Raw genomic sequence first — 23,392 nt, 5'->3', positions numbered from 1 at the left:
GCCGAGCAGGGTACTAAAGCCGACTTTTTACTATAACAAGCTGTAATGTATTAGTTGGTAATCTTATTGGTGGTAAGTATTACTTTAATTTATCTGGAAAAAGACAATATTTGCTATTTTAAATATACACTGATCAGCCACAACATTCAAACCGCCTGCCTAATATCATGCATTTCACCCTTGTAATGCCAAAACAGCTCAAATGGATCGAGGCATGGACTCAACAAAACCTCTGTACACATCCTCTGATTTTTGGCATAGCAGCAGATTCTTTAAGTCCTGCAAGCTGCAGCCTCCATGGATCGAATTTGTTGTTCCCGCAGAGCATATGGATACTCAATCGGACAGCGATCTGTGGCTTTTGGAGGCCATGGCTACACCTTAAACTCTTTGTCATGTTCCTCACCATTCCTGAACATGTTTTGCAGTGTGGCAGGGTGTAGTATCCTGCTAAAAGAGGCCATTGCCATCAGGGAACCCCAATGCAATGAAGAGGTTTAAATGGTGATACGTATCAAGTAACATTCACATGAAGTCTAGGACCCATGGTTTCCCAGAGAATAACACTACCTCCGCCAGCCTGCTCTCTTCCCATAGTGCATCCTGCTGTAATTTCTTCCCCAGGTAAATGACACATACGCACCCAGCCATCCACCTAAAAGAAAACATGATACTACAGATCAGACAAGCTTTGCTACATGGTTCAGTTCTGACATGAACATCTCCATTGAAGGTGCTTTTGGCAGTGGGCAAGGGTGATCATGGGCACTCTGACCGGTGGGCAGCTACGCAGGAAACTGTGATGCAAAGTGTGCACTTACACCTTTCTATCATGGCCAGCAATACATTCTACAGCAGTATAAGCTACAGTAGCTTGTGTGTGATTGGACCAGACTTCACAATTGCATTAATGAGACTTGGACCTCCATGACCCTGATGGCAATTCACCAGATGTCCTTACTTTAAAGAACTTTTGGTAGGTACCAATGACTGCACACTGGGACCACTCCACAAGACTCGCCATTTTAGAGAATGATTTACCCAGTCATCTACCCATCACTATTTGGCCCTTGTCAAAGTCATTCAGATTTTTTTCCCCTCTTGCTCATTCTCCCTGCTTCCAACACATGAAATTCAAAAACAGACTATTCACTTGCTGTCTCATATATCCCACCCCTTCACAGGTTCCATTGTTACAATATAATCAATGGTTTTCACTTTGCTTGTCAGTGGTTTTAATGTGATGACTGATCAGTGTATTAGCAATATCAATTATCCTTCAGTCCTAACTAACTTTCCTAAAATTGGCATAACAGCTCTCCCCCTCTCCACAATGAGAGACATCCAAAATATTAAAGTTTGTTTGTACCAGTACTATTTATACTTTAGTTTCTTTTTAACCTCAAAATATCCTAGTTTACAAAAAGGAGGCAATAAGCCATAGGTAACCTTTTGTTCAGGGACTCTACCAATTTCAGCACACACATGGACAATGGAATCGAATCTGTATTAATATTCGTTCAAGTTATATACATGCCTGTGTTCATCTGAAAGTTTATATAAAACTCCTCTATAAATCTTGTAAAAAGTAATAAAATAAATCACGTAATATCTGACATATCAGCTAACCGTCTTACTTTACAATCTGAGAATATTGGTAAAGCAAAGCCACTAGTGAAAGAACTCATCTAGTTGTAGTATCATGGATATTTTTACCCAAATCAATAAAAAAAAAATATATATATATATATACAAAGATCACAAATATCACAACTGAGTTTTGTTGATTTCATGTGTCTTTTAAAGACTGTCATACATTATCTTTTGTATCAAAGAACTTAAGAAAAATACACACAACAACTTTAAAAACCATTATACAACTATGCATGGCCTTGTTGACTAGCATTTGTTTCCAGTTTCTTGGATCCAAAAGGTTCAAGTACCAATGCAAGCAAAACCTCAACTCAGAGGCACTGATGGGTAGTTGAAAAGGTCTCCATGGGCGAGTCAATGGATCATAAAGTGCTTCCGGCTCTGGAGAAATGTGAAAGCTGTCTCTTGCAACAGGGAGAATGTGTCCCACAAGGTAATAAAATAACTTTGCTTCCCTGTTGCATTTGAATGTTGGCACCAGTCTCAATAACTTTAAAATCATTGACCTCCACCCCACGCAAATCCTCCAGGTCGATCTTCAGGGAGTGGATTGTAATTTGGGTCTTCTTCTTGAGTGTCAAATATTGCTTTTCTAAAATAAAATAAAATAAAATAAAATAAAATAAAGGAATACATTTTAGCAAGTATCACCTATTGGGAACATATCAAAAGGAAACATGAGTTAAATTCTTGTCAAAACAAAACATTGCTGTAAAGAAAGAGGCACAAATGCTTCTCAAGGTAGTTGTATTTCATAGATACTATTAAGTATAAGCCACATTTTAGTCCAGTGTATCAAGATATATATATATATATAAATATAAATGAGATATATATATATAAATGCATGAACAAAAAAATAAAAATCAATTCAATTATCATTGCGGGTGTAGTTTCTTCCCAGAATGAATGGGTAGAATGAACGTTATGGGAAATATAATGGTAGTTTGTAAAAAGCTGTTCTGTGTTTAGATATTGTCTATACAATGTTGAATAAAACCTAAGCAGGACTGAAACAGCGTTTGTACATATAGTATCTACCGAATAATAAGATGTGTTTGGATCGGTTTGTCACATATTGTTCTTGGAATGGATGGCGTCTAAAGTTTAAGCGCAGTTTCAATGAGACCGTTTTTCTATTTGTTGAATACATACACTTTACTAAAGATATGACTTGCATAGAAATAATGGATACGCAACCATTAGTTTGGACACTAGTAGAAAAATATGCTGATGCTATAGTGCAAGTAAAATAAAAACAAAAAAAAACACAAAGCCCATAGCACTGTACTTCTAAATATTAAATGAGAAAATGCATCCATGTGCAGATAAGCAAGATATTTAATTCAACCCTTTTGAATAGTAATGTCTGCAAATCATTCACAATAGTAGACACACATGGCAGCTCTTTAATCTACAATCTGCACTTTGAAAACCTGTCTTTACAAAAATCCCATACATGTATATTTATTCCTCAAGTTAACAAGCTCTGTGCATTACACAAAAAGGTTTTTAAAAACGTATACGGTACTTACAATACATAAGGGGTTTTAAGAATTCTTCCTCCTCCAGGTTGATTGGGAAACACATCCTCTAAAAAGAAATATATGTGCCCAACTGCAATACCTAAATGAAATCAAAAACATTAGAGAGATGTGGAAAAATGAAAAGTTATGACATTAAAGGCTACAACAAAGTATTTAAAGTGAAGCAGAAAATGAGCGAGGAGACTAAATCAAAATCTGTCTATATCTACCTGTTTAATAAATATGTTGATGGCTTTCAGTAGGTGCCCAACAAGTAAACACAAAAATATGGTAAAGGGGTGTAATACCAATTACACAGTAACAAACAATTGACACTATTCTATTACTCCATCTTATAATATAACCAAATCACAAGTCTGTAGACAGAAAAATAGTCAACAATATAAAAAAAAAAACATAAATTTTACTTACCGAAAATTTCTTTTTCCTGAAGATTAGAGGCAGTGCTTACACCATAGGGATATCCAATCTGGAGGGAAAAACAGGCAGGCAAATCTCCAACATTTTAACCCCTCCCCTAATTACCTCCTTTCCAATAAGTAGCAGCTCCTCCTGATCATCCCCAGACAATACATAAGCCAAATAGCTGCAAAATTACTTAGTTTATTAGAAAAAGGGGCGGGAATTGTAGCACTGCCTCTAATCTTCAGGAAAAAGAAATTTTCGGTAAGTAAAATTTATGTTTTTCCTTTCAGATTAGAGGCAGTGCTTACACCATAGGGATATAATAAAGCAGATCCTGAGGGCGGGTTTCAGTTCACTACTGCTTGAAGCACCCTGCGCCCAAAAGCTGCATACTCCGAGGCCAGTATGTCCCACTTGTAGTGTCCTGCGAACGTATGGAGAGAGGACCGATTAGCAGCTGAACAAATTCGAGACGGAGAAGTAGCTGCACGCAGAGCCCCTGACGGCGAAACAGCTCTAGTAGAATGTTCCTTTATAGGGCCTGCAAATTCCGAGTCACTCTTAGAATAAGATAACAGAATACAATCCTTCAGTCATCTAGCCAGAGAACTCTGCGAAACCAACATACCTTTCTGTGTGCCTATGAACAAGACAAACATACCGATATCCTAACGGAAGGATTCCGTAGCTTTAGATATTGCCAAAGACCTATCGTTACGTCTAAGCAGAGAAAATTACATACCAAGGCATTAGACGGAGTCCGACACAAGGTCGGCAAAACCACTTCTCGGTTGACATAGGCAACAGAAAAAACTTTAGTGATACCTGAAGGATCGAGCTTCAGAACCTCCTTGTCCTGATGAAAACCAAAAAGGGAAAATACTCCCGAAGCGCTCGGAGCTCACATACTCTTTTAGCTGACGAATAGCCATCAAAGGAAAACGGTATCCAAAAAAAAACATCTTCAGGGAACTTCTTCCAATGGTTCAACAGGCGGTACTCAAAGCGCGGAAAGGACCAAATTCAGATCCCAGGGAGGACAAGTTTCCCCAACAAAGGGCACCAAACGTGTCAGAGCTCTGAAGAACCTTGAAATCAGAAAATTCGAGGCGAAACATCTGAGGGAGAAGAAACCGATAGCAGAAACATGTAAACTAAATGAAGCAGGTTTAAGACCTTTGCCAATCTCATCTGAAGGAAGCATAGAATCTTCTGGATGGACGCGGAAACAGGTTTGACTTCAAACCTACAACATCGCTGAAACTTCCAAATCCTAACGTAGAACCTTGAAGTAGATGCCAACAAAAAAAAAAAAAAAATTTTTTTATAACTTCAGGATCCAGACCTTTACACTCTAAATCTGGAGTCCAGAAACCAGGCCGTCAATCGGAATCTCCGAAGGTCCGGAAGAGGCACCATGGCGTCCTCTAGAATTACTCCTGAAAGAGGAAGCTTCCAAAAGGTGGCCCCCGGAAAGTTCAGGAGAACCGAGAACCAACTACTTCTTGGCCACCCTGGACGGATTAGGATAATACTTACATTTCCCAGCCTTACTTTTTTGAAGTATACTGGGAATAATCACTACTGGCGGGAAGCTATATGCCAGGTTGAACTTCCATGGTAATGACAGGGCATCTATGAAATCCGGCCTGTCTGCTGGAGTTAGGGATGCAAAACGTCTTGTCTTCCTGTTCACTCTGAGTGCCCTCAGGTCTATCTCCGGAACACCGAAGCGGACTGTGCTGAACTTGAAAGTTCTGCATGACAGGGACCAAAACTGCTTGTTTCAAATGATGCCTGCTCAGGGCATCTGCCACCACATTGAACTTTCCTAAAATGTGAACTGCAGAGATTGACATCAGGTGCACTTCTGCCCACAGCATGATTATTGAACAAAGGCTTTCTAATCTTGTTGATCTCGTACCTCCCTGTATGTTCAAATACGCCACTGTCGTTCGATTGTCTGAACGAATTCGAATATGTTGAACTTTGATGAGAAACTGAAACGCCAAGAGTGCCATCCATACGGCCTTTAATTCCCTGAAGTTCGAGGAACTTCTCATATCCTTCTCTTGCCAGAACCCCTGCTTCTATACGTCTTCCAGATGGGCCCCCCAGCCCAGCGCAGAGGCGTCTGTTGATATGATAGCAAAGTACTGCATCCGGAAAGACAGACCCCCGTGGAGGAATCGAGAAAATGTCCACCACTGCAGACTTTTCAAAATTAGATCGTTAAACCTCATCAGCCTATCTAGGCAGAGTTCCTGTCGATACCAGACCTGCAGAATGTAACTTTGTAGAGGTCTCATACTGGCTATTGCCCAATCGACTGCCGGGATTGAGGCTGTAAACAGACCCAGCAAGCACCTGGCATCTCTGATTGAAAACATACTTTTTTCTCAGAGATTCCGGATTAACCGCTTGATCTTTTAGTATCTTCCCCTCTGGCAGGAATAACTTCATCGCGATAGAATCCAAAAATAGACCCAAGAACCGGATCCTTTGAACTGGCACTAGTTCCGATATGTTGAAATCTATTAGCCAGCCATGCTTTTCCAGCGAATTGATGGCTGTCCCCAGGTCTAACTGTAGTTGAACTTGGGACTCTGCAAACAACAGCCAGACGTCCACATATGGAATGACAGCGATGCCCATACTTCTTAGAAAGCTTGAACTACTACTCGAAGCTATGTGAATACTCTGGGCGCTGATGCCAGGCCGAAAGGTAGTGCTCTGAATTGGTAATGTATGGTTACCAATTGGCAGCACACCGCATCCGTAGAAAACTTTTGCTGGATGCTGCTATGGGTACATGAAGATAGGCATCTTTCAAATCCAGGGAAGCAACCAATTTTATGGGTGCATAAGCAGAGCAGCCGACTTTACTGTTTCCATGAGGAATTTCTTTATGATAATCCGCTTTTTTACGGCCTTTAGGTCTAGGATAGGTCCGAACGAACCATCTGGTTTTGGCACCAAGAAAAGTTTTGAATAGGTGCCTTGATGTCTTCCTTTAGAGGAACTTCTTCCACCACTCTTTTAGTAACAGAGTCGATACTTCTTCCTATAATCAAAGGCTCTTTCTGTTGACCTTTGAAATAGTTTCTAAGAGAGGAACTTCTAAATGAGGGAAGTGTCTCTGCGTTACGGCTTCTAACTGCTTCCCATACGATACTGGTAAAGCATTCCTTCCTTCCTTCACCTGTTTCAACAACTCATCCAGCTTTGAACCGAAAAGTCTTCCAGGTTCAAAAGATAGTTCACACAGTGAATTATCAGGTGTCGCATCTGCTGACCAATTTCTAAGCCAAAGGGCTCTTCTGGCGACTGTTGAAATACCTATATTCTTGGCCGATAATTTCAGGCTTTCTGCAGAGGCATCCACTAAAAATCAGATGCCATACTGATATTTTATAATAGCTTTAACGGGTCTTCCTTTTCTAGTTCTTCCAACCAAAGAAATATGGGCCTCGGCAACGGATGACCCCGTAATCAAAGCTTTAGCTTGAGCTGCCGAAGAGATGAACAACATCTTTAAGGAGGAGTCCCTGCGTTCAACCATGACCTCCTTGAGGCCGCTTGAAACTCCAATTGGTAATGTAGTTTTCTTACCTATTTGAGCAATAGGAACGCCCACTACAGGGACAGTATCCAGCATACAGTCTTGTACCGCTTCTATGGAAAGAGAGAAATAAAAACTGTCTAGCCAATAAACAGCATGTGACCTGGGAATTTTCCATTCTTTTAAATCAATACCCCAATCTGTGGGTGAAAAAGAAACCTATAGGACTTTTACCCTGTTTCTTCAAGTTCAAATGCAACTGCACATCTTTAATCAATTCCCCAAATGGATTCTACTGGGAATGCAGATTCCTCATTTGATGAGGCACTGCTGAATTATCGCCATACTCAGAACCACTAGTTCCAAACTAGAATCGGAACTTCCCAAGATCTTAGGCTTTTTGTTAGCATGTATTACAAGCTGAGAATCCTGGGCAACCGAAGCCTGGATTGTCTGTAATGCTGCTGACCACATATCCACAACTGTTCGCTGCATACTTTGTTGCAACCAGCTGATAAAGTGGACATTACTGTTCTTTGTGCTTCCTCTGAAGCTTCTTTGAACACACAGAGCAAAGTTTTCTTTTTACAACCATCTGGCAGAAGATGGCCACACACAGAGCACATTAAATGCTTGGCTAGATGTACATTTCCCCTTCTCAGCAACTTTATCCAAAATTTTCAGGATTATATACTGGGAACAGAAAACAAACAAGGGAAAATAACAAAATTTTTCCCTAAAGATTCAGGCTAGAACCATTTAAATAAAAACTTAATCAGTCTTACCTTAAATGGCCCGAGAGTGTGTTGGAGGGCAGGTGAGAAACACACATTGCAAACCGTTCTGAGAGCACCTGGCAAACAGAGGTTGCTGCTGGGGACGCTCCTTTTAAGTCCTGTAACCAAACAAAAACGCCCAGTTCAAATTTGGCGCCTGAATCCAGGTTCGCATTGCGCATGTGCATAGCGCTCTGCGACTCCCTGGTGGAACGCAACGCAACCTGTGTGTGCGTTCCACCGACAGGACCTCCCAGCCGACGCACGCCTGCGTCCTTCGTCAGACCGGCACCTGGCACGGCAAGAGACGGAATAAATTCTGAGGGACCACACCGTCCGGCGTGTTAAACGCTACTTACCCGAACATCAAGGAAGCAGAGCCTCCCGAGCCTCAGCCCTTCTCACCTGCTTCCTGGAGAACCTTCCTGCATAACCTCCCCTGCCGAAGGCAGGCAAAGAACTGGGGATGATCAGGAGGAGCTGCTACTTATTGGAAAGGAGGTAATTAGGGGAGGGGTTAAAATGTTGGAGATTTGCCTGCCTGTTTTTCCCTCCAGATTGGATATCCCTATGGTGTAAGCACTGCCTCTAATCTGAAAGGAAAAATAAAGCTTTACAGAAATACAAGGTAAAGGTCACTCGGGCCAGCAATACACAGGATAAGTGTCGAATATATCGCTGAAATACCTGATCACATCAATTACAGCACATGTACTGTAGTTGCCATAACAGGGGGAGGAAGAAAAGCACTCTTCTAGTGTTCACATCTAAGCAGAACGGTCTAAGCCAGGCCTGTCCAACCTGCGGCCCCCCAGATGTTGCTGAACTACAACTCCCATTCAATGAAACAGTTAGCCAAGGAATCATGGGAGTTGTAGTTCAGCAACAGACCAGGGCTGTCCAACCTGGGAGGCGCAGGTTGGACAGCCCTGGTCTAAGCTGACTGCATGCCAAAGAATGAATTTGTCATCTGGGTGGGGGCATTTGTTTACAGCTGTATTGCTAGGAATTTTGCTAGCATTACATATAGAATTTATATTGTTTTGTTTCAGTTATGCAAATCATGACCAGCACATTTTAAAAAGGAGCACAAATAGTTCCTCACTGTACTAAGTAAATCCAACATTTAAGCAAAACACAAAAAGTGTAAACAACAAACATTTACCTTTGAATCATCAATATGGTCGTGATTAAAGCTCAATATCTATTTGGGGTGTCTTTATCGGGTTAATTTGTAAGTATACATTGTTGCATTAAATAATGATTTCAGAATTATTTAGTATTTTTACCTAGAAGATCCACTATAATGGAGTTCCCCAGTAACAATGAAAATCCCATGAGCACCCAAGGCAGGAAAGGTGCTTGAAAGTTCAGAAGACCAAAGAAGTTCATACGGACATAAGGATTCCTTCTGCTCCACACATACACAAGCATTATCGTGAACGCTTGGCCCAAGAAAACTAAACTGACAAACAGGCCAAAGATCTGGGGAAAACCCATTAAGGAAAGAATGACAGCAGTGCTGGGCAGCATTTGTAACTATAGCCTTAATTTAATATGTTTGGATAAGCTTCTCCAATTATTTCATATTTTTGGATAACATTTCTAAAAAACACAATTCTAAATATTCAAAAATATATAATGTATAACAAAAAATATCAATATATTAAAAATACATAATTATATCTACAAAAGAAGACAAGAATGAAATAACATAGCAGAAATATGATTAAATGTATGCTTTTGCACATGTATTAAAAAGGGGCACGATCACTGTCTAGGAAATGTTGCCAAATTTGCAGACTCCTGATTAGGTAAAGATGGGGGGGGGGGGAGGGGGGGGAGGGAGAGTTCTACTTATATGAAATTTTATAGTACAGCATAGGAGGTCTACATAGACAGGGCCAATTCCCTGCAGCCGTCACTGATAACATCTGGGGGTCACTGATAACATCTGAGCGGAATCTCCGCCCAGTGTCTAGAAGTGTCAGGCGGAGGAAATAAACAAAGTAGACCCTACTTAGACCCTTATTCAGTACATCTCTTCAGTGAAATTCCAAAATAGTCAAAATGAAATAAGTTTTCCACTTGCTGGGGAGTCTCCTAGGAGATGAGGTCTGCCATAATCTACTTGTTGCGTTCATAAATGGGAAACGGTCCTATCAGCCTCATGGACTGCTGCAAGGATTTACAATGCCAAGCAAGGCTCCTTACCCAGAAAGCATTTGTCAAACAAAAATGAAATTCTTGCAATCAGTGGAAGCATCAATGTCAAAACCAAATGAATATCTGTTCGTTACAAGGGAAATCTTAAGTCCGAAAAATGTATGTAATCGTTTGGCTAAGGAGCCAAAAAGTCATCAAAACTTGCACAATTATGAATATTTATGATGCACTTTCCCAATATGTCAAAGTCAATATCTTTGCTTAAAGTTACAAAACTAAACCCCCTGACTGTTCCAGTCTCGCCTATTGCTCACAATGTACCCTTTTAACTTGCACAGTTTTATTTAAAAAAAAAAAAAGTGTACCTGACAGCACAAATACAATTTCATCTTAAAAAAATCAAATTCATCTCTATATTGTGCTTGCAGAATTGCTAGCAAATTTCGAGATTTTTTTTTTTTTAAATCAGAGGCTAAAAAAAAAAAAACAGCCCTTGCCCTCTCTGCATGTCTGTTGTGATCTGCCTTCCTCTGGGTATCTCTCCCGTTTGAACTAAGCCTAAGGGAAAGAAGGTGGGGTAGGCTCTGTTTAAGAGCAGCAGCAGCATGAGCAGAGGAGCAAAAGCATTTTTTTGTGATAAAGACAGATTAGGAGATTTATGGGAAAGGACACACAAAAAAATAATAAATTTTTTTCAATGTATGCCCCATCTTGTGAGATGCATACAATACTTCTAGTCTAGTTATTTAAACAATATACTCCAAAAATAAAACCAGACATTTTTTTATACACAGACCTTTGCACATACAACTGAAACATGATGTTCATGCAAGAAAATGACAAATGTAAATTAACTTATCAAATCACAATTTCTGGTTGATAAAGGATACAGCCATTAAAAGACCACCAAACAGGAACATAAATACAAAATCTGCAGTTCGACCTCTAAAGGATCCTTCTTCAAGCATCCTGCAGTATCGATATCTGTAGAAAGCACCCATGTTAAGGAATACATCTCTCTTATAAAAGACAAAACATTTCTAGAACAAGAAAAAATTTCAAGCTTAATTAGATGTACAGATGTAGTAGAGCAATATTTAGGTGGCTGCCCCCCTGTCAGAAGAGTAAAAGGTGATTTTACTCATCTTTATTACAGCTCAGTATGGGTCACGTCGTAGCTGGCCATGCTGATCCAATCTGAGCCAATCCAATGCTTTTCCATAGGAAAGTAGTTGGAAGCTACTGCGCATGTGTGGCAAAACGCAATGTTGCTCCAATCAGCATCTACTCATTGGATCAATGCATCTCTATGACGAACGTACAGCCCGCCCCTCTATGCAGAGCATGTGCAACACTGACCCAGGAAGCACCTCTAGTGGTCATCTGAGTGACTGTCACTAAAGGTGTTCCTAGACAGAGAAAAGGCAGTGTTTACATTAAAAAACATGCAGGGACAGGCTGCAGACACCAGAACAACTGCAATAGCTGTAGTTGTTCTGATAACTATACTGTCCCTTTAAGCAAATACTATATAAAATATTTCCACTGTGGAAAAGTTATTGATATTTAGATGCACTTCCTACAACCAAGACGCCAGGGGAACTTTTCTTCAGACAGATTGCAGTAATGAGACAACAAGCAAAATAACAATTATAGTGGTATTTGCAAGGGACTTGCTCTCCATGTCTCTTCATTCTAGCCATTATTGATGCAGCAGTATTGAAGTTTAAAAAAAAAAAAAAAAAAGGGGGGGGGGGGGGAATAAACGGATTAAGGTGGTTATTGTACCTGGAGTCCATGGTAACCAGGTTCTGAATGACTGTTATATGGTTTATTCACCTCTTAGAGAATCTCCGCCCCCGCCCCCAGTAGCCTTGCCGCAAATAACAAAATGGTGGAGTGATGTCCCACTTCACCCTATAACAGAGGTAGCAGGCAGTGCTTGGCTGAGAGTGTCAGCAGTCCCTAGTATCCAGTCCTTACACCTCCACCATATCATAAATGGAGACCAGGCTGCCAGGGACAGAGCAACCCTCCTAAAAACAGTGAGTAAACTGTTCAGCAGTGATGTGGGATCTGGCACCCAAGGACTCCAGGCACTATAACCACTTTAATCCATTAAAGTGTTTATGATGCCTACAGCTTTTCTTTTATAAAGGAAAGTCACATATTTAGTAAGAATCGATGGTAATTGTATTCGACAGCTGATAAATTGACCATTTATAAACTCGTATTTCCATTATAAATGCTAAGAAACAAGATTATAAGATGTTTACAATGTTAGCTCACAACAATTCCATTAAAAGGATACAGAAAAATCATATTAAATAAAAAATTGAATCCAACGGCTCCAAAAAATAAGAAGTTTGTTATTAATCGCCATACCTGTAAAAAAATAAAATATAATAAAGACAGAAGATACATTACACAATGTTGCCAAAAATAAAGGACATTTACATGGCACCACTTATATTTTTAGCAAGAAAACATTATGTGTGCTTAGGGCACAGTTGCCAATTCCTTTTGGATATCATCAAATCAGATATTTATCTTTTCTTGATCTGTGCAAATGAAGCAAGCAGAAAAAAAAAATCCTGGCTTTGTCATTCTCATATTGCTATAAATCACATTTACTAAAAATGGAAGTGGATCAAATGAATAGTGTAACATCAAATTCAAGTTATTTATAAAGCTACAATAATAATAATAATAATATAAAAAAACAAAAAACATATATATATATATATATATATAAAAATATTTTAAAAAAATGGAAGTAAAAAGTAGAATATCCATTTCATATCTATCAGGTTTAACCCCTTAAGGACCAAACTTCTGGAATAAAAGGGAATCATGACATGTCACACATGTCATGTGTCCTTAAGGGGTTAAATAATTTTGCATGCTAATGATTAGGGCTAAAGGCTTTGAGTGCAATCCCTAGACCAGAGGTAGGCAACCTTTGGCATACTAGATGTTGTGGACTACATCTTCCATAATGCTCTTATAGTCACAATGCTGGCAAAGCATCAAAGGTGATGTAATCCATAACATCTGGAGTGCCAAAGGTTGTCTACCCCTGTCCTTGACCCTAAATAACTAACCCAAAACACTAACCCCAACTCAAAACATAAACCTTAACACTATATTTAAAAAGGACACTCCACTGTGCAGATCAAAATAAAATTATGGTTACTAGACATGCCCCCATTCATGCATTTAATTATGGGTATATATATATATATATATATTTTTTTTTTTTTGTAGATATCTTGTCTTCTGCCTTTGCAAGTCTTCCACCCTTCTAACATATTCCAGACTTTATGTGGCTGTCCAATCACAGAATTCCCCGAGGAACGGACTGCTTCTAGAGCACAGTTTTACAGTGCTAACAATTAGGAAGTAAATAGGCTAGTTGCCTGACAGCAAGGGGGTGAAACAAGGTTAAATCATAAAATGTGCCAATTTCTAATGATTTCTGCACTTTTAGAAAAATAAAATAAAAAAATACTACTCTTAAGACACAAAACACTTAACAAGCTAAAGCACATTAGAGGTCTGGAGTGTTCCTTTCAGTATATGAACGTGCAGTCATTTACATGGAAAACAAAAAAGGAAGAAAATTAAGTAAAACCATGTATCTAATATATAAAGACAGTCTATATAATCTTTCCAACTCATGTACGGAAACTCCCTGGAAAGTAATTCTTATCACTTGATCCATGACACTGTGTAGATCAACCGACAGTTAAGCTCTCTCCTAAATGTGTTCAGGAAATGGCAGAATGTTTCAGACATTACAGCTCCAAGATTATCTTGTAAAATTACACTCTAAGCAGACAATATGGATATTTACATTTAAACTGGGAACCTGCAGAGTGTGTATATATACATATATATATATACACACACACACACACTTTATATGTACAACTGTAAATTAAGATGCAACAATGCTTTACAGTTCAAGTCCTAAACAACAAGCTAGGCCTTTAAAGTTACTTGCCACTGCCATGACACACTAGGTAGGACCACATTTTTATTTGCCAGGCCACAGGCCAATTGTCAGTATGAGTTTTGAACACTTAGTTTCTGGTTAAATCCACACCACTCTTTTGAACACAATGGTTTATCAGAATAAAGGATTCATTGGTGCTGAAAGAAGAAATTGAAAAGAATGCTTACCTGGTAATGCCTAAATATCAAGTCTGGGTTGAAGTACAGTTGAAACGGTGTAATGAGTTCTAATTGCTGAATGAATGAAAGAAAGAAAACAAATACAAGCTTTATGACTATTTAAGTAGAGTACTTAAATGCTGTTTGCAAGCATTTTTAATGATATACTAAGAGACTAAATAAATAGCTGCACACCAAACAAAAAAACAACACACACAAATTGGAATAATTTTAAATGCATAAATTAGACTTTTAAACAGAATAATTTTGAAGAAGAATGTAGGTGACCAAATTCTACTATTTATTTTAAATGCTGACTCAGAGAGGAATAAAGGTTAATAGATAAAGCAAGTGGCATCTTGAAGAAGAGAAAGGGGAAATTGTTTGACAACAGGGATAAATAAAGCTTGTGCACAAAAAAAAAAAAAATGTCTAAAAGAATATGGAAAACAAGAAAGAAGTTAGAGGTGTTCTACAATCCATAACAGGCACTTTAAATTATATCGCGGTTTCTACCTTAAAATAATTGGTATGAGAACACAAGTATATGAAGACTTTGAGAAAGTACGGCCACCCCATACCTCATTTATATGTACCAAAAAAAAAAAAATTGGACTGACGTGGTTTGAGAATCATCAAATATGTAAGCAAAACCAGCAAAGTTAGGGGGGGAAAAAGGCCTTCTCCCAAACTGGTTCCACAAAGCATTGTCCAAAATGTCTTGATATGGTGAAGCATGAAGATTTCCCTTTACTGGAAGCATGGGGTCTAACCTAACGCCTGATAAACAGTCCCATACCATTATCCACCTTAACCCCTTAAGGACCGGACTTTTTTTGCGATGTTGTACATTTGCGACCAGGCATCTTTTTGACACTTGTGGTGTTTGTGTTTAGCTGTAATTTTCCGCTCTCTCATTTACTGTTCCCATACAAATTATATATTGTTTTTTTCAGGACAAAAGGGGCTTTCTTTACATACCATTATTTATATAATCTCATGTAATTTAATTTTTTAAAAAATGAAAAAATATGATGAAAAATTGAAAAAAATACATGTTTTTTGACTTTTATGTGAAAAATCTTTTACTCATCTACAAAGGCGAATGAAAAAAAACTGCTAAATAGATTCAAAATGTTGTCCTGAGTTCAAAAATACCCAGTGTTTACATGCTTTTTGCATGTTATAGGGCTATAAGTACAAGTAGGATATTGCGGTTTCAAAACATAAATTTTTAAAATGTATCAATAGTGACATTGTAACACTATTATCTGTCATAAATTGCTAAATAACACCCCACATGTACATATTTTTTTAAAAGTAGACAACCCAGGGTATTCAATATGGGGTATGTCCAGACTTTTTCAGTAGCCACTTAGTCGCAAACACTGGCCAAAGTTAGCGTTCATATTTGTTTGTGTGTGAAAAAAGTAAAAAACTAAATTGAACGCTAATTTTGGCCAGTGTTTGTGACTAAGTGGTTACTAAAAAAGACTGGACATACCCCATTTGCAATACCTTGGGTTGTCTTCTTTTGCAAATGGTATGCCATCATGGGGGTAATTCTCATTCCTGGGCTACCATACGCTCTCAAAGGCAACGTAACCAACCTGGCCATTTTCAATGTAAAAATATTTGACCCATATATTTGACCCTGTAACTTTCAAAAATGCTATAAAACCTGTACATGGGGGGTCCTGTTCTACTCAGGAGACTTTGCTGAACACATATATTAGTGTTTCAAAACTGGAAAATGTATCACAACAATTATATCATCAGTAAAAGTGCTGTTTATGTGTATAAAATGCAAAAAAAGTCACTTTCACTGACAATATCATCGCTGTGATATGTTTTACGGTTTTGAATCACTAATATTTGTGTTCAGCGAAGTCTCCCGAGTAAAACAGTACCCCCCATGTACAGGTTTTAGGGTGTCGTAGAACGTTACAGGGTAAAATACAGTGATAGCAAATTAAATTCTCTGGCAGGCAGGTCCCTTAAATTGCAATCAATAAAATAACTTAATTATGTAAAAATATTACATAAATACGCACGTAGAATTTAAATATATATGCATATTTATATATTTGAAGTCTACGTGTATATTTATATAATTTTGTATATGGACATATGAATAGTTCGCATTCTTTTTATTTATTTATATATACAATTTCATTCTAAGTGTATTTTGATATAAATATATATTAATATCAAAATACAGTTAGAATAAAATTTCGTATAGATATATAATTTGTATTATTATTTTTAATTTTTTTTCATTTAATTTAAATTATTTATTATTCGTATTTTATAATAATATATATATATATACACACACACACACACAATATATATAGTTATTATATATATATATACACGTGTGTAAATTAATTATATGTGTATTTTTAATATATGTACATATTAATATAAAAATACACTTAGCATGACATTATATATATATATATATATATATATATATATATATATATATATATATATATATGATATATAGACATATTATATAGGTATAATATATGTCTATATATCATATATATACACATATATAATAATATTTTTTTTTATTAACTTTCACTTTAAATTTTTTTTTGATTTTACAGTTGCACAGACAGTCCCCCTGCAGGCAGAGACTAGGACACCTATTGTTACCATGTGGTCGCCCTGTTGGGCGATCACATGGCCACAGGGGTCCTAAACCGCCATGGGGAGACGGTCTGGGCTGCAGGCAGTCTCCCCACACCGGGAGCACCGCCGATCGCCGCCGGGGGAACGACGGCAATCGGGTAAGTACACTGGACGGTTAGGACGGTTCAGGACCGTCACCGGTCGGCAACACAAAAATGCCGATGACGGTCCTGAACCGTCCTCCGTCCTTAAGGGGTTAAAGGACCACTTTAGGCACCCAGACCACTTCAGCTTAATGAAGTGGTCTGGGTGCCAGATCCATCTAGGATTAACCCTTTCTGCTGTAAACATAGCAGTTTCAGAGAATGTTTACCTATGGGTTAATTCAGCCTCTAGTGGCTGTCTCATTGACAGCCGCTAGAGGCGCTTCCCACTTTGATTTTCACAGTGAGAAGACGCCAGCGTCCATAGGAAAGCATTGGGAATGCTTTCCTATGGACTGGCTGAATGCGCCCGGCTTTTGCCGTGCATGCGCATTGAGCTGATGACGGGGAAAGGAGGCGGAGAGTCCCCACCGCCAAGTGAGCCCGGCGGTGGAGAAAAGGTATGTGTTTAACCCCTTCCTCCCTCTAGAGCCTGGCGGGAGGGGGACCCTAATGGTGGGGGGGGGGACCTAGAGACCCTATAGTGTCAGGAAAACAAGTTTGTTTTCCTGGCACTATAGTGGTCCTTTAAAGTGGGCACAATGCAGACAGGCAACGTTTTCCCGGCATCCGTCAAAGCCAGACTTGCCCATCAAAAAACTGCCTAACAGGAGCGTTTCCACAGCTCCAGAGTTCAGTGGCAGTATAATTTACGCCACTCGATTTGACCCTTGTCATTCTACTTTGTGATGTGAGGCATGCGTGCAGCTGCTTGGCCATGGAAACCTATTCCATGAAGCTCCCGCTGCAGAGTATTTGTGCTGATATTAATGCCAGTGGAAGTTTGCAACTCTTCAGCTACGGAATCAGTGTTGGTGACTTTTATGCATCATGGGCCTCAGCACTGTGAGTTTACGTGGCCAAAGTTCTGCTGTTCCTAAATGCTTTCACTTTACAATAATACCACTTCAAGATGACTGAAATTTCACAATTTTGCTGGAATTCACTATGCTCTTCTGAACAACCCATTTCCCCCCCACAAATGATTGTAAATGCAGACTGCATGGAAAGGTGCTTGTTTTTATACATCTGTAGCAATGAAATTGATTGAAACACCTGAATTCCACAATTGAGAGGTGTCCCCCAATATTTTTGTCCATATAGATTCAGTCCCTACTTTAGTCTTATGTTTTAAAGAAAACTAGAGCAGAAATAAAGAAAAGAACAAATTCTAAGAGATGGAGAGAAGAGGAAGCGATAGGTGAAAGGTTAGTTCAGCGTGACAGTGCCGCTTTAAGAGGATAATTAGCAGAAAGGTGCTGCTAATAAATTGCCATTGATTAACTGATCATCAGTAAATGTGACAACCTCTATAAAAGTTGAAGTTTTAGCAGCTTGCTGGTCTGTAGCATTCAGTTGTGTGATAACACAATGTCAAGGAGGAAAGGCATCAGCCTATCAAACCGGGAAGAGTTACATGGCCATTTCCAAACATTTAACATTCGTCATTCTACTGTGAGAAAGATTATGAAAATGTGGAAAACATTCAAGACAGTTACCAATTTTCCCAGGAGTGGATGTCCCAGCACATTCACCCCAAGGTCAGACCGTGCAATGTTTAGAGAAATTGCAACAAAAAAACAAGAGTTACATCTCAGACTCTACGAGCCTAAGTTAGCCTGTTAAATGCTCAATTTCCTGACAGAACAACTAGAAAAATTATAAACATGTATGGTTTATTTTTAAGGGTAGTCAGGAGAAAGTTTTTTTTCTCCCTATAAAGAATATTGAAGCACCGCTTACGGTTGCAAACTTGCATCTGAACAAACCACAAGACTTCTGGAACAATGTAATTTGGAAAGACAAGATCAAAGTTGAAATCTTTGGCCATAATGCACAGAATCCTATTTTGCGAAAAACAAACAGCATATCAGCACAAACACCTCATCCCAACTGTCAATGACAGCGGTGGAGGGGTGATGACTTGGGTTTGTTTTGCAGCCACAGGACCTGGGAACCTTGCAGTCATTGTGTTGTCCATGTAATCCTCTTTATATTATAAGTATTCTAGAGTCACACGTGAGGCCATCTATCTGACAGCAAAAGATCGACGAAAATTGGGTTATGTAACAGAACAAGGATCCCAAGTACAGCAGCAAATTTACAACCGAATGGCAAAAAAAAAAAAAAAAAAAATAATAAGAAAAGAATCAGTGTTGCAATGGTCCAGTCAAATTTCTGATCCCAACCCAATTGAAATGCTGTGGCTGGACCTTAAGAGAGCTATGCATAAACAAATGCCAGCAAACCTCAATGATCTGAAGCAACTTTGTAATGAAGAGATAGTAAATATTCCTGCACAACGATGTGAGACACTAATCAAGGCAAACAGAAAATGAGGACTTCAAGTCATTGCTGCTAAAAGGTGGTTCTACAAGCTATTACATCATAAGGTGTACACACACAGCTTCTCCAATTTGCCTTTATTCTTTATAAATAAATCATGACACTGTGTTGTTCATATCTGAGGTTGTTTTTACATAACTAAGACATACTAAGGAACAAATGATTAGTCATGTCCTGATATGTAAAACTATAAAATTCAAAGAGGGTGTACTCTCTTTTCCCCCCAGTTTGCGTGTGAATATATATCAGATTTATAAAATATAGATTGAGATTATATATCTGCATAACACACTAAAATATTTTTTTATAATATATGCATGGTATTGTAACTAATTAAGACATATTTTCAATGAATTATCACATTAAAGGGTTCAAAATCCTTGCCTGGAAATTATAGACCTGTGAGCTTAACTTCTGTGGCTGGTAAAATATTTGAAAGGTTATTAAGGGATAATATTCAAGAATTCCTTGAGAAGAATATGGTTATCAGCAAAAATCAGCACGGTTTTATGAAGCACAGGTCATGTCAAACTAACTTGATTGCGTTCTACGAAGAAGTAAGTAGAAGTATAGATCAGGGTGTTGCAGTGGATGTGATCTATTTGGATTTTGCCAAGGCATTTGATACAGTTCCACACAAAAGATTAGTGTTCAAACTCAAGGAAATCGGTCTCGATGAAAAGGCTTGTTCTTGGGTAGAACATTGGCTTAAAAACAGAATACAAAGAGTTGTTGTTAATGGTAAATTTTCAAGCTGGACAGAGGTGGCAAGTGGTGTCCCTCAGGGGTCTGTTCTGGGACCCCTTCTATTTAACATTTTTATAAATGATCTTGAAGACAGCATTGAAAGTCATGTTTCAGTGTTTGCAGATGACACAAAACTTTGTAAAATAATACAATGTGAGCAAGATATTACTTTGCTGCAGAAGGATTTAGATAGACTGGAGGACTGGGCACTCAAATGGCAGATGAAATTTAATGTTGAAAAATGCAAAGTTATGCACTTCGGCGTAAAGAATACACAAGCAACGTATACCCTTAATGGAAGCGAATTAGGGATAACAACACACGAAAAGGACTTGGGAATTGTTATAGACAACAAACTATGCAACAATGTGCAATGTCAATCAGCAGTGGCCAAGGCCAGTAAGGTATTGTCATGCATGAAAAAGGGCATTCATTCTCGGGACGAGAATATCATTTTGCCTCTCTATAGATCACTGGTAAGACCACATATTGAATATGCTGTGCAATTCTGGGCACCTGTTCTAAAGAAGGATATCATGGCACTAGAAAAAGTGCAGAGGCGGGCTACAAAATTAATAAAAGGAATGGAACATATCAGCTATGAAGAAAGGTTAACAAATTTAAACCTATTTAGTTTAGAAAAACGTCGCCTGAGAGGGGATATGATAACATTATACAAATATATTCGGGGCCAATACAAACCATTGTGTGGAAATCTATTCACAAACCGGACTTTACATAGGACACGAGGCCATGCGTTTAGACTGGAAGAAAGAAGATTTCGTCTAAGGCAAAGGAAAGGTTTTTTTACTGTAAGAACAATCAGGATGTGGAATTCTCTGCCTGAAGAAGTGGTTTTATCAGAGTCCATACAGATGTTCAAACAGCTACTAGATGCATACTTGCAAAGACAGAATATTCAAGGATATAATCTTTCAATGTAGGGTAATAACTGCTTGATTCAAGGATAAATCTGACTGCCATTCTGGGGTCAATAAGGAATTTTTTGTCCTAGCTTGTTGCAAAATTGTGCTTCAAACTGGGGTTTTTTTTTTTTTTCTTCTATTTTGGATCAACAGCAAAAAACAGGTGTGAGGAAGGCTGAACTTGATGGACGCAAGTCTCTTTTCAGCTATCTAACTATGTAACTATGTATGTAACATTTATGATTCAGGATGGAATGTGGCCTTCCCCAATAATATGAGACAACACTTGCGTGTATAACTTTAGCTTAATGAAGCAGTTTTGATGTATATAACATGCCCCTGCAACCTCACTGCTCAATCCTCTGCCATTTAGGAGTTAAATCCCTTTGTTTATGAACCATAGTCACACCTACCTGCATGTGACTTGCACAGCCTTCCATAAACACTTCCTGTAAAGAAAGCCCTATTTAGGCTTTCTTTATTGCAAGTTCTGTTTAATTAAGATTTTCTTATCCCCTGTTATGTTAATTGTTTGCTAGACCCTGCAAGAGCCTCCTGTATGTGATTAAAGTTCAATTTAGAGATTGAGATACAATTATTTAAGGTAAATTACATCTGTTTGAAAGTGGAACCAGTTTTTTTTTTTTTTGCAGGCTCTGTCAATCATAGCCAGGGGAGGTGTGGCTAGGGCTGCATAAACAGAAACAAAGTGATTTAACTCATAAATGACAGTGAATTGAGCAGTGAAATGATCTATACACTAAAACTGCTTTATTTGGCTAAAGTAATTTAGGTGACTATAGTGTTCCTTTAAACAAAAAAATCATTTACCAATGAATTTCAAGTTGTAAGCCTAACAGTCAATTGGATAAATCATAGCTTCAGCCATTATAAAAGCTCAATTTGTGGCATTCAGTTTCCAGCTCTCTGCTCAACTTACTGCAGTTTTAACGATACAAAAAAAAAAGTATCTTGGCTATTTTTGCATGTTTCCCATATTAGCATAGGGATTTAGATGGAACAGTAGTTTTAAATGTTATTTTAAAAAAAAGTTTTACAAGATGATTAAGTGCCAAAAGAAGGTTCATAATTATAATACCAATAAATAGCGTGACTTTCAGTAGAATTTGGACCTCAATAATAAATTAAACAATATCGTTCGAGTGAATATTAATTTAAAAAAAACAACCTGGGTGTATGTTTCTATGATTTTTGCCATGTCTCTATTTTATGGTCTAAATACTATATTTTCTCTGTCACACAGGTTTTGTCTCCCCCCCCAAATATCAACACCCTCATCAAGCACATATGGCCTATATGGAATAGTATGCACACAGACAGTAAAACTCCCCATCATGTTGGGCTGCACTGTGTTTAACAGACCATGACGTGTCCTTTCAGCCAGGAAGAGGCCAACAGTGCCCTGTCAGGGGGCAAATTAGACATTTAACCAGACTGTCTGCACCGACTCAGTGCCCAGCGGGCAATGTGACTAGTGTGCCCTGTGTGGGGAGCCTGGCATGTCATCACAGACTGTGTGTCAGCCCAGGCTCAGCCCTCACTGACACACTGCATGAATACACACACACACACACACACACACACACATATATATATACAATGACACACAGCGCGCGCGCACACACACACACACATATATATATATACAATGACACACAGCGCGCGCGCACACACACACACACACACACACACACACACACACATATATATACAATGACACACAGCGCGCGCGCGCACACACACACACACACACACACACACACACACACACACACACACACTCATGCTGAGCCATCCTATTACTCCGTATTATATTACACTGTATTATATTACACTGAGTGCAGAAGGTTCCCCATCCCGGCATTGCACTAAGCTGCCCCCGGTGAGCACTGATCAGGCAGCCGGCTCCCAGCCCCCCATGCTTACCACTACGGCCGTGGTGAGCACACACGCTGTGGTATAGGCTCTGGTGACAGGGGGGATCTGCATGTATTCCTGCCGGAAGGTCTGGTACGCCATCTTGCTGCCTGCTCAGCGCCTCCACTCTCATCCCCTCACTGTACCAGCGCTCCTCCAGCAAAGCGAATGCCTTCACAGCACGCAGCCAATCAGCGCTCACTCACACATCCTGCAGCGCTTCTCATTGGCCGTCCGCTCCCAGCCCCGCCTACTCACTGCGATATGTCACGTCTGGCCGCCATTGGGCCGCGTGTATGTTGGT

General features: G+C 38.9%; 1 protein-coding gene across 1 annotated transcript; it reads right to left on the bottom strand.

The window, feature by feature from the left end:
• Positions 1-1,336: 1,336 nt before the first annotated feature.
• Positions 1,337-23,319, bottom strand: DERL2 (derlin 2). Its single transcript, XM_063457440.1, has 7 exons — positions 23,098-23,319; positions 14,295-14,360; positions 12,421-12,494; positions 11,000-11,093; positions 9,233-9,428; positions 3,189-3,279; positions 1,337-2,245 (listed from the first exon to the last, which is right to left on the bottom strand). Exons 1-7 carry the CDS (start codon positions 23,188-23,190, stop codon positions 2,152-2,154), a joined length of 708 nt encoding a protein of 235 aa, XP_063313510.1. The 5' UTR covers positions 23,191-23,319; the 3' UTR covers positions 1,337-2,151.
• Between the last annotated feature and the right edge of the window lie 73 nt (positions 23,320-23,392).

Source organism: Pelobates fuscus, chromosome 1, assembly GCF_036172605.1.
Source record: "Pelobates fuscus isolate aPelFus1 chromosome 1, aPelFus1.pri, whole genome shotgun sequence".
Lineage (NCBI taxonomy): Eukaryota > Metazoa > Chordata > Amphibia > Anura > Pelobatidae > Pelobates > Pelobates fuscus.
This window is presented reverse-complemented; position numbering and strand designations above follow the sequence as displayed.

Coding starts and splice junctions, on each gene's coding strand:
- DERL2 (XM_063457440.1), bottom strand. CDS start 23,190: ATGGCGTACCAGACCTTCCGGCAGGAATACATGCAGATCCCCCCTGTC. Junction 9,429..10,999: donor TTGGTGGTCTTTTAATGGCT/GTATCCTTTATC, acceptor GGTTTTCCCCAG/ATCTTTGGCCTGTTTGTCAG. Junction 2,246..3,188: donor CTTAAAACCCCTTATGTATT/GTAAGTACCGTA, acceptor ATTTTATTTTAG/AAAAGCAATATTTGACACTC.